General features: G+C 54.2%; 2 protein-coding genes across 2 annotated transcripts; one reads left to right on the forward strand and one right to left on the reverse strand.

Annotated features, from left to right (window-relative positions):
• Window positions 1–3,213: 3,213 nt before the first annotated feature.
• N0V96_001989 (uncharacterized protein) lies at window positions 3,214–4,675 on the forward strand (the record flags this gene model as incomplete). The annotated part of the gene is made up of 4 exons (XM_065756397.1): window positions 3,214–3,361; window positions 3,642–4,009; window positions 4,039–4,285; window positions 4,377–4,675. 4 exons carry the CDS (start codon window positions 3,214–3,216, stop codon window positions 4,673–4,675), a joined length of 1,062 nt encoding a protein of 353 aa, XP_065614766.1.
• A 3,300-nt stretch (window positions 4,676–7,975) lies between these two features.
• Window positions 7,976–8,887, reverse strand: N0V96_001990 (uncharacterized protein; the record flags this gene model as incomplete). Its single annotated transcript, XM_053195102.2, has 1 exon — window positions 7,976–8,887. The coding sequence occupies one exon, from the start codon at window positions 8,885–8,887 to the stop codon at window positions 7,976–7,978; it is 912 nt and encodes a 303-aa protein (XP_053047373.2).
• Between the last annotated feature and the right edge of the window lie 2,568 nt (window positions 8,888–11,455).

The raw sequence follows: 11,455 nt of genomic DNA on the forward strand, positions 1-11,455 counted from the left end.
AAGTTTTCTGGGCATTCACACATGGGATAGGGAGTCGCCGTTGCACAAGTTGATAGGGCGGAGCAGGGGAGCAGGGGTGATGGGCACTGCTAGCCTGTAGGTTGTTTAATTCGATAGTGTCCGTATGTGTCCTCAGAGTCAGGCATCGCCGATTTTGGCACTAAATGCGTTCCCGTTTGGTGGCTGTACTGCTATACAATTCGGTATCCCGCACTTGAAGACCGGATATGGACAGTAGTGCCAGACTCTCGTTCAACGGCACAACGGTCATACCGATTGTGTACGCGGTAGTGAATCATTGTGTGTTATGTGTTTCCCTGCGCCGTTTTTGAACGGGACAAGGCTTCTGGGGTGGGTAGGACGGCACCAAAAGACCGCAAAGCCAAGAGGCCAAGGTTTTCCTTCCCTCTTGGCAAGCGTACGCGTCCACCATCAAAAAGCGTTAGGACATCTGCAGCTCCTCAGCTCCTCAAAGCTCGGCACGGCGGTTTGGCGAACAAGTGGGCAGTCTCACACGCTCATTCAGTGAGTGGGTGGTGACTAGAGATCCATTGCCGAGCCCGTTGGGACGGCACGAACGGGGTTTGGAGGATGCACTTGATACACTGTTGTTCTTTCTCCCTCTGGGGCGATTGGGGACATACAAGACCCCTGAAATGGATCACCTGGTCAGTCATATGAATAACAGGCCGCAGCAAACATAAAGGAGGGCGATGCTCATGCGGTTTCCTATCGTCTTTGGTTGACGATGTTTTGATTCATCGTTGTGGCTGTGGTTTGATACCGCACAGAAAGAGCCTTATGACTCGTTTCTCTTTTTTTCTTCTTTCATTCTCTTACTTGTTTGTCCGCAGAACGAACAGCTCAGCCCACTCGATATTTCATTTGCATGAAATGACCCTGTATCTGTACGTACAAGCGAGGCAATTCTGCATTCTGCACTGCAGAAGCGCATTTGTGAAGACATCCAATATGCTCGGTAGTACCAGACAGGACGGACATGCAAAGAGGTGGCATTAAAGTACAAAGGCAAGGACCCAAGGAAAGACATGACACGGTGACACAATCTTTCTTTAGCTTTTTGGGCTGGTATTTTTGCCATAGGCGGTTAGACTCAACCGTTTTTTTCTTCTTTGGCACGTTAATTAATAAAGGATAGAAACTTCGATTTGCAGGGAAGAGAGCTTCAGGTGGGAGGGCCTTACCTTGAGGTACCTTACGGAGTAGATACGTACAATCCAGACTAAGCCAGATTGGGGTCCGGAAACGCCATGTTTAAACCGGTCGGGTGGAGAGGGGCGGACAGGGCGGAGCGCGGGTGCGGCGAAGCGGCGCAGCTCAGGAGCACACACACTCACTGCGGTAGGCCGCAGGAGCAAAGTCAGCAACAGGTGAAGTTCGAGACGTGCTTCATGTTTACTGTCTATGTTTCTCTGGCCTGCCACTTTCACCTCCTGCTGCTGATCAGCCTGGTCTCTCACCCTCTCGCCCACCCACACACACACGCACATGTCATGCCTACCCTGAGGTATCTTTACCTTAGGAAGTAAGGTCACTCACACTGAGAGCAGCTCTGGGACCTTAGGATAAGGTAGGGGCCGACGGAGCCCCATCTTGAACCCCTGCCTACGGATATTCTTTTGGTAACCGGATAGGTTGCCCTGGACCCTACCTTAGCCTGGCGCCCGCCCTACCAGGTCTGCAGAGCTCTGCAGCAAATGTGTGCCAATCACTTGCCTCACTCAATCAGGTGTTTCTTCAGGACTCCAGATATCCGTACTCTCCCGTCGTGTCCTCTCTCAGACTCTCGCCTAGCACTTGCCACAATGCGATCTTCGAGGTCCTTCTACTTCCCCGCCGGCGAGCACCTCATCACCTTACCTTGTAAGATGGCCCGCCTCACGATCCGTATCGAGACACAGAAAATGGCCAATCTAGTCGTACATTGAATTGCAATCACTAGGTAAGAAGGTACGCAGTATACCAGGAAATGAACTATTAGCTTGAGGCCTCCTACCGAATTCGGATAGACGGCAGATGGAGCCGAGTGAGTTGAAACCTCATTCAGCCGTTACGACCACCCGGTGGCCTCGGCCAAATAAACTCCAGGGCGGTTGTTTTCATTCACTGAATCAATTGCACTCATGACTGTGACTCTCGTCCAAAGTCTGAGGTGAAAATGGGAGGGATCCTGAAGCAGGCACCCCGTACTCCGTACTCTGTACCCCTACCTTACCTGAGCTGCGACGGGGGCGGGCAGCTTTTCGTCCAACGATCAACCTCAGTTGCCGGCCCGTTCCTTCTCTGACCGGCCTGGCCCAATCTCTGGTCTGCGGTCTGATGATTTGATGTGTGAGGTCGGGTGTGAGGTATGAGGTGTGAGATGTCAAGGTCGGATTCCGTGTCTTCAAAGCTCGGCTCTCTGGGCATTCTGCGCCGCCGGGAGGGAACCCATTGGAGCCCTCACACAATCACGCCGCACCAGGCAGGAGCACCTCACTTCACCTCACCTGCCTTACCTGAGGTATTACAGGCTTGCAGCACTGCGTGTCCGTGAAATAGACGCCTCACACACTTCTATTATTCACGCGCCCGCTACCCACGCCCAAGCCCAAGCACACGTCTCGCACCCCAGAATTAACCTGCGAAGCATCCGGCGATCCACTCGAACCGCTGTCGCTCTCCGCAGACTGCAGTACAAGTGCCCAAAAGTCTTGTCCAAGGACCATAAGGTAGGCATCTCGCGTGGACCGTCCACCAACCCGACCGGGCGCCCATCTCGTCAAATCTCCTTGGCTTTTCCCCATCCCGCTTTCCTCGCTTGGAACCTTCCCGTTGTCCGCCCGCTGCCATCTCCTCTTTCCCATACCTTACCTTGCTCCGTACCTTACGGATACTGCTCATCTCCCCTCCAGACTCCAGGGCTCCCTCCTTGACCGCCCATCAGAATAAAAAGGAAAAGGGCTGACGAAGCGTGCCACGCTGTTCAACACGTTTTTGCCCCTCTCGCAGCTCTTTTCTCGGCCCTCTGCCGTCTCTTCCGTCCCTCTCTCTCAGCTCCTGCGCTGTTCCTACCTTACCTTACACCAACTCACCTCACATACGGGATATCCCACTTGCGTTACCTGAGAGATACTCCGTACCAAGTCTACCAACCTTGCTCTGCTACCTTACCGTACAGCCTAACCGAACAACCGAACCGAAAGATAAACCATGTCTTTCTTCAAGAAGCTCACCAAGGAGTTTGAGGAACTCAAGACCTCCTTCTCCGACGACAAGCCCGCCGAGAAGAAGGACGATCAGCATCAGCAGTACCAGCAGCAGCAGCAACAACAGCACCACCAGCAACAGCCTCAGACCGGTAAGTGAAGAGAAAAATCCCTCTCAATCTCTCCTCTCACTGCCTGTTACACCAAAACAAACGAGGGGAAAGAGGACAAAGTCTCCAGATTTGTTACTGAACAGTCATAAATCATGTACACGTCCCCTCATACCTTGTCACAATAACCCTGCCTATTTCAACGTCTTCCCTTAACCGAACCATCATCTGTATTCTTTGCCTCTCGATACCATCTAGATCTAAACAGATCTACCATCGTCGTTACGTTAAGGTTACTGACTCGCGCTTCTTATTCACACAGGCGAACGCGGCTTCGGTGATCAACCGCAGCAGCAACAATACGGCGGCTACGGTAGCGGCGCTCCTCCCTCTAACTACCCTTACCCATCGCAGGCACAGCCCGGTTACGGCGGCCAGCCCAGCTACGCCCAGACGCCGGCTCCGGCTCCCCAGTCTGCCGCGCCCCCCATGGCCGCTCCTTCCGTCTCCAGCGGCTGGTTGGTCCAGTGGGACACCAACAACAACCGCTGGTTCTACGTCGACCAGAGCACCGGCCGTTCCCAGTGGGAGCACCCGTCCCCTCCTACCGGCGGCCAAGGCGGCTCCTCCTACGCCCCGCCTCCCGTTCCCCCCACCCTTCCTCCGACACTAGAGCCTTCGGCGACCAAGGTTCCGGCTACGGCTCACCCGCTCCGCAGTACGGCGGCAACCCCAGCTACGGCGGTTCTCCCGCCCCCTACGGCCAGCCTCATTACGGCGGCGCTCCCGCTCCTTACGGCCAGGCTTCCTACGGCCAGGACCCGTACGCCCAGCAGCAGCAGGGCCAGAACCCGTACGGCACCAAGGACAAGGAGAAGAAGAGCGGCAGCAGCGGTATGCTCCTTGGAGCTGCCGGTGGTCTCGCCGTTGGTGCCGTTGGTGGCGCGTTGATTGCTAATGCCCTCGGTAAGCCAACCCCTTTAACGATGCTTTGCGCAATGTGACGCTTGCTCCTTGCTCTTCTTCGAGATACAAATCACTAACAGTCATTTTGCAGACGACTCTGATGACGAGCACAAGCACGCCGCTGCCCCCGCAGCTCAGCCTCAGTACGGTGGCTACCAGGACCCCTACAACGACCCCTACAACCAGCCTCCTGCCGTGCTCCCTCCTACTGACGCGGATGGCTCCTCCGTCTCTTCCAGTGATCGTGAGGAGGTCCAGGAGGCTAGAGAGGAGTACGAGGAGGCTCTCGCCGCCGCCGCGGACTCGGACGCCAGCAGTAGCGACCATGAACGCCTCGAGGAGGCCAGAGAAGAGTACGAGGAGGCGTACGAGGAGGTTTACGAGGATTAGACGCGTCTCACAGTAACCTCGAAACTGGAGTTTGCGCGCGGTCAGAGTGTCGACCTTGCTATGACGACTTGACGACAAAAAATATGATGGCTCAGCATTGCGTGGCAGTGGTGACGGCCTCGAGAGGAGGATGTAGAGCACGGCTTGGTGGTTTTCGGGGGAACACTCGTTCGTTTACCTTATCCCATAGCTTGCGAATTCCATAGCCCCTTGAAATTCAAAACGCGAGACGCAAGTGTTGGTCTCTGCGTACAGTTCATTCAATAAGAAGTACTCAATTCCTAGCCGTGTGAGACAACCTGATGGACGCAGAATCGATAGAAGTTCATGACGATGTGGAGGGAGGGGGGGTCCAAGGGCACATCGACCTCGACTCTCCTCCTACCTCCTTGACGATGGCTGCTGAAAGACTTCAATAGACTGGCTATACAGAGGGAGATCAGACCCCATCACGCGAGCACGACGCGGACATCGCGTCCCCCTTGCCCCCCTTGGAGAGCCTCGGTCGAAAGATGATACCAAAAACTAGTGCAGCACTCCAGACCAGGGCAAACCGCGATGATGGGTCGGCAAGGGGAGTGAGTAGCTGATCGATAGACGCAGGGAGGAAAAATATACAGGTCAGGCACAAAACTTCCTCCCGTAAAAGTGAATTACTGTTGGTTCCTGTTGGTTCCTGACTTGAAGCGCACTAGGCGTACTCCGCAAGCGAAGAGATGGGGGAGTTGTGGACGTGGGTGGATGAGAGGGAAAAAAAATTGTTTCAGGCATCCCTTGGATCGTTTCGTCGGCGCGATGGCCGGCGAGACACATGATGGGAGGTATCTTGCACAGTATCGATCATGTTTTCCCTCTGCGGGGGGTGTGTGTACGGTTCATACCTCTGCGGCGGCGTCGGCTTCATCGCCGAAAAAAAAAAAAGTTGTTTCTTTTTTTCATGTTGTGATCTTCTTTGGTTGATTGGAAGATGGTATTCCCAGGACGCGTTGATGATTGACGATGCCTGCTGCGCTTCACCCCCGGATTCGCGAGACATGCATGCGTGATGCCTCTAACTCTGTTAGAACAAAGTCCTTATTTGCCACTTACATTTGCATTTCACATCTCGATGCTCTACTGTGCTGTGCTCTCACGCTCTACATCTTGAATTTTTCCTTTTTTCCCCTCTTCTTCTTCTTCTTCTTCTTCTGTGTAGCTCAAGGGCGTATGGTACCGTAGAGTAGGGCTTGCTGGGGAGAGGTGGGCAGAAGATCCAAGGTTAAGCAGTCAAGCAAGATCGCGTCTAGGGGGGTGTATAAGATGAGATGTGATACAACGAAAGAAGAAGAAAACCATTCATGCGATTTGAAGAGTTGAGACAATGATGGAGGGTATATTAATCTTTGGTTATCATGACGCGCTCTCTTCGCGTACCGGAATGCCGAGGTTCTGTGAGGTTAAGAAAGAGAGAGAAAGTGTGTGATTTGAGTTGATGGTCGAATTCGACTTACACGCTTTCTCATAGGCTTTACTCAATATCCAAGTCTCACATATCGACTACACTTCCCACTCACGTTACTCAGCCTCCGTTCAAATCCATCCATACAGCTGGGCGCGGATAATAGCCCGCCGGAAAGGATTGAACGGACAGGAGGGGGTGTTTGCCTGCCCCCCGGCCAGCCGTTCAGGCCTTTGGGAGGGGGGGGACCCGACCCCACGGCCGATTCAGGCACATCGTCAAGCCGATAGGTTCAGCTGGCGCGGATGGCAAGGGAAAAGGGTTCGCACTATCCAGTATCCTCCCGCCCCGATTCCCGTCCCACACCTCATTTTCTCTTGCCCTGGAAAGAGTTCATCTGGGCTCGTTTCAGAAGGTTAGGAACTGCGGTGGTTGGTTTGGCCCGGCCTTTATTACAGGCCACACCCCCGGGCAGGGCGGGATATTCAGGTACGGAGTCTGGATGCGGCGTACTATCGATAACACCAGCCACCCCTTGCGTCCTGCGATCGCTTCCTGACAGAGTACTGCTTCCAGGGTTGTTGTAAGTTGCTGTTTGTCCGGGGCATAAGATCCTTAGTTCTCTTGTCTCAGTAGGAGAGAGCGAGAAAGTTTGCTGGTATGATGTGAATTGGGTTGTTTGTATTGTGTGCGAGTGATGATCACAGTAACGTTTTCTGTCCTGGAGAAGCGAGAACTGAGTGAGAGGAAAATGAGCGCCGCCGTATCAGGGCGTTGCAACTTGAGAATGGCGGGGAGGGGGGGAAGGACTAGGCCCAACACGCAAAGACCAGCCACCCACCTGCCACCATTCCTCCGTACCTTACGTACCTTACCTTGGAGCAACGATCACGACACAGGGCGGGAAGATCCACCGCGCTACCTAAAATAACTATCGCAATCTGTTATCCCCCATCCGTACCTGCGATAGTAGTCCGTAATAATCCAGAAAAGAGACGGGGAGGCTGGGGTGGAGGGGGCGGGGGAACCGGGGAGAAAGATACAGGAAGCAGCTACGCTACAGCGCGTTGCGCGACTGGCAATCAATCAATCTATTGGAATTGTCGCGTGCAGAGAGAAAGAGAGTCTAGTATCAAGTTAGATACGGATAGTACCAGAAAACATTGGAAGCTGGCAAGTCTGGGGCACTGTCTGAGCGGCTACGAGTCAACGGCGCGCGGGGGGCTTGACGTGACAGCTCCTTTGACAGTTCCAGTTGCGACAAGACAGACGGGTAGCTAGTGTAGTCGAAGGGTTGGTAATGTTGAAAACGTCCACATACGTGACAGACATACGCGTGCGGCCTCGGATGTCACAACCGCATGTATCAAACCACAATATCGTGTCGATAATATCAATCAGAGTATGACGAGGTCATTCCACATCATGGAAGAGAGGGCGTCAATCTCAATCGTAGCAGATCCAAGTTCACGAGAATGCAAAGCGTGCAAGAGATTTGAGTGTATCTGAGTTTCTTGTATTTTGGCCTCTCTGTAATAAGGCGCATAAGGCGACTGGATATCTCGCTCAATGAGATTCCGATGACCTATTCTGGTAGATAAGGTATGCTTGCTCTCGAGTGACGCAGCACATGTGAGAAGAGAAAACAAAGAAACCAACATGTTCCAACTCAAAAGCTAGTTCCAAGCTCGAGATCAACTAAGCGCGAGATGAGGCGCTGAACAACCGCTCCTAAAATGTCCCACAAAAGCCGTTTCCGGGCTCTGACCGTTTGATGCTTGTAAAACGCCACATTCGAACCCCAAGACAAATGAAAAGGTAAATTCTCAGACTATCGACGATGACACCAAGGTGGGAGTCAATTACCGCCAGGTACCGTGGAGGTTGGCCCTGCGGCTACTCCTCCGAGGTCCCTTGAGGCCGACGTCGCCCTGGACCATGAGGCTCTTCCATCGCCGTGATAGGCAGTTCCGGTCTTTGCCTAGACTGCGCGCGCAGTCTTGCCACTCCGTTTTGGAAAGCTTCAGCTTCTCCAACACGAGCTCGACGAGTATCCTATCATCCTCGGCACTCCACCGCTCTCCATCGGCCTCGACCTCCACGGTTGAGTCTTGCGTGCCTGCCGCCTCCATGCTGCTGTGATTCATGTTCACGCCGTCACCGTTGAGGAGGTGCAGTGTGTGATAGTCGGAGCGCTCGAGGCCCAGAGGGATCACCTCTGGGGCGATGCGCGCGCGTTTGGGTGTGGATGGGTTGGATGGGATGGGGTTGTCGTTGGTAGCTTCAAAAGGCTGACGCTGAGAGGAGATGTCGAGGTCGCTCTCGACGTCCTCGTCCGTAAGGAGACCATCTTCACGACCCGTCTCCTCATCGGCAGCGCGCCGGCGCTTGTTCAGGCCTCGTGGCGGCGCGCGCTTTGCGATGCGCTTGCGCGCGAGGTGGTCGTTGTTGATGGCGCCATCCTGCTTTGCGCGTGAGCGCAGGCGCAGTTTGTGAGGAGCAGGCGCGTGGGCGAGGGGCGGCGTGGGAAGTTGAGATGGCGTGGGGAGGTATTGTTGCGGCGCGTCGTACGAGAGAGCGGCGCTGGGGATGTTCTGGTGCTGAGGCGATGAGAGAAGGGCTTGGAGAGAGCGGCAACTATCCAAAATGTGGCCGAAGCCGCTGCTGGTTGACAGGGTAGGAGGGCTCGAGGGAGGCGATGCGAAGAGAGACGCCTGAAGTCGGGTAAGAGGCGGCTGCGACGTGTCGCATGAGAAGGCGGATGGCATAAGCATCTTGAGGGATTTGATCGGTATGCGGTGGTGGGCTATTGAGTGTCGCGCGATGCGATGACGAGTTGGCGAGGTGGTTTGGTATGCGACGAAAAGACTTTTGCGACTGTGCGCGAGTATGCGACGGGATAGAAAGCGAGGAGGCTTGGAATGCGCCGGTGGACTGTAGGGGGCGGACGAAGGGGTCTTAAGGGCGAGGATATTAGAGTGATAAGTGTTTCAATATTGAATCACAGGGTCGTCTTGTTTTCCTGCAATGGGAGGGAGGAATGCGGGTGAAGCAATTATGTGTGCGATAGTTGTGGTGTGTCGGTGAGGAAGTTCGGGCGGGAGGCGGGAGGAAGGGAAGCAAGTGTAAGTAAGGTAGTGAGGTAGGTAGGTAGGTTGGCTGGGACCTGGATGGCGGCAGAGTGGCAGGTGGCAGATGGGATGGCGGAGGACTGGAAGGCTCATGGGGGAGAACTTACTACCTTGTGTCTGGCAAGGGCGAAAATGGGCTTTCTTAGTGCGCTGGAGTCAAGAGTGGACCACCTGACAAGGGTCCGTCCACTGACTGAGGGCTCTGGGGCCCTGGGGCCCTGGGGGTGGGCGCGCAAACTGCATGCTGCTGCAAGTACTTTGGGCCGTGGTCGCCTGGTGTGGGTATCACAGTGTTTGAAAAGCCTGGCAGCCTGTGTCCCGATGCGAGCTCTTTCACTGTCTGGAGACTGGAGCACTCGAGGAACGTCGCGGTACGTATCCATTGCTTTTGCCAGGGATTTTAATGGAAGTGGGAGGCAAGAGGGGTCTGAGCTTCATTCAGACCGACCCTTCCGTTACGTCGTTCTTTCTTTCCTCTCAAGCCTCTGTCCAAGGTCAAGGTCAATGTACTCCGTACCTTTGGGTATGTCATACAATAAGGTACCCGTCTACCTTGCCTGCCTCAGGTTCTGACATGAGGTAACGTACCTATCAATCTACCTCAAAGACATCAGGTAAGCAGTACGGAGTACATCCATATGGTATACGTACATCAGTCAAAGCCCTAAAAGACACGAGGCATTTGGCATGCGAATGATGGTGATGGTGATGGCGATGATGATGATGGAAGCACCCGAAACAGTCTGCCGTACAATATGAATTACTACGTACGCACCATCAGGGCTGGTGGTACGGTCGAGGTAGCCCTCACGAACGAATAGCCGGACAGGCCACGCGAAGAGGTACGCCATCGCGACTTCTCCCAACCTGTCTCGTAGGGCCCATCTTGTGTCTCAACCGCCTCGGGCGGTACCTCGAGTCTGGGACGGCGGCGTTGCTTCTTCCCTTTCAACCATCACCCTCCCTCCCACACCTCTTTCTCCTGTCCCTCACCGACCTGCAGTAGCTCCCCTCTCACCTTCGGGTCCGCACCCTCCACCCCGTCCCTCGTCCCTCGCCCATCTGCAAGGGTCAACTTGCAATAGCAAAGAAACTCACCATCGATCCCCCTCCCCCCTTCTTGGCCCTTTTCGTTTTTCGTGACTCTGATCTCTTGTCACACTCACACCCGCTCTCGATCAAAGGCAATACTGCCGGCTCTTTGTTGCTCCTTGCTTCTTCCAATTTGTCTCGTCAACCTTACCCTTTCTCCGTCTCTACTGACTCTCCTCCGGTTCATGCAAGGTGGTCGCAAGACTAAGGCACAAGACCATTCATCTTTACTGTCTCTGCCTCATCTCGTCCCCATCTCCCCCTTTGCCCAATCAATAAACTTTGAGCCCATGGATGATCGGACAGCATCCATCTCCCTGGGCTTCTCCGGCCGAGAACATAGCTGCAAGACATGCGAGACATCCTCTCCCACGAGGTTTGCCTCCTAAGTACTCTACCTTGCCTCACGAGGCTCATGACATACATCCACCTCAGCTTGGAATCCCCGTTCTATTGGAAAGCGTAAGAATGTAGACAAAATCGACACTTCCCCTTTTGGCTTACTGCGTTCGCTCAGACTTAATCGCTAAGGAGCCGCGGCTCGCGCCCTCCCTTCTGTCAAACTCCCACACAATGGGACACACGGACGGCCAACCAACAGAGCAGTGTCTGTTGAGCCTAGCTCGAGTCAGGACCTCCACACTCTTCGACTTTCGAGGCGTCTATTGTTTCCAACGACAGACTTGCAATCGATTCGGCCCTACACGATTGCCTGCCTGCTGTTATTCCAGTCTCCCTATGCCCTCACATCTGTCCACGATTGCTGCGATTGCTTCAAAGTTTTACCTGCAAGATGAGCCGAAAGCAAATGACTATAGATGATGATCATTGGCCGTTACATGTGGTCTCTATGCTCGTGCTCCCCCAGCCAGTCTGTGGAGAGAAAACGTGCTCCTCATGCTGCGCCACTTACCAATTATCAGTTACCACTGCGTTAAGAGACTGCTGAGGACTGCACAAAGGGATCTGGGCTTGGTGCTTCAGCACATTCCGTCTGTGCTTCGGCCAGCTGCCGTCATAGTCTCTAGGTCTTGATTCGAGCGATTCCTGGGGGTTATACCGGATAGCTTTGGCGACATGTTCCGATCGGGCCCCAACTACATCATATCTCTCTGATTC

The sequence above is a fragment of the Colletotrichum fioriniae genome, assembly GCF_027942845.1.
Source record: "Colletotrichum fioriniae strain IMI 355084 chromosome Unknown scaffold_2, whole genome shotgun sequence".
Lineage (NCBI taxonomy): Eukaryota > Fungi > Ascomycota > Sordariomycetes > Glomerellales > Glomerellaceae > Colletotrichum > Colletotrichum fioriniae.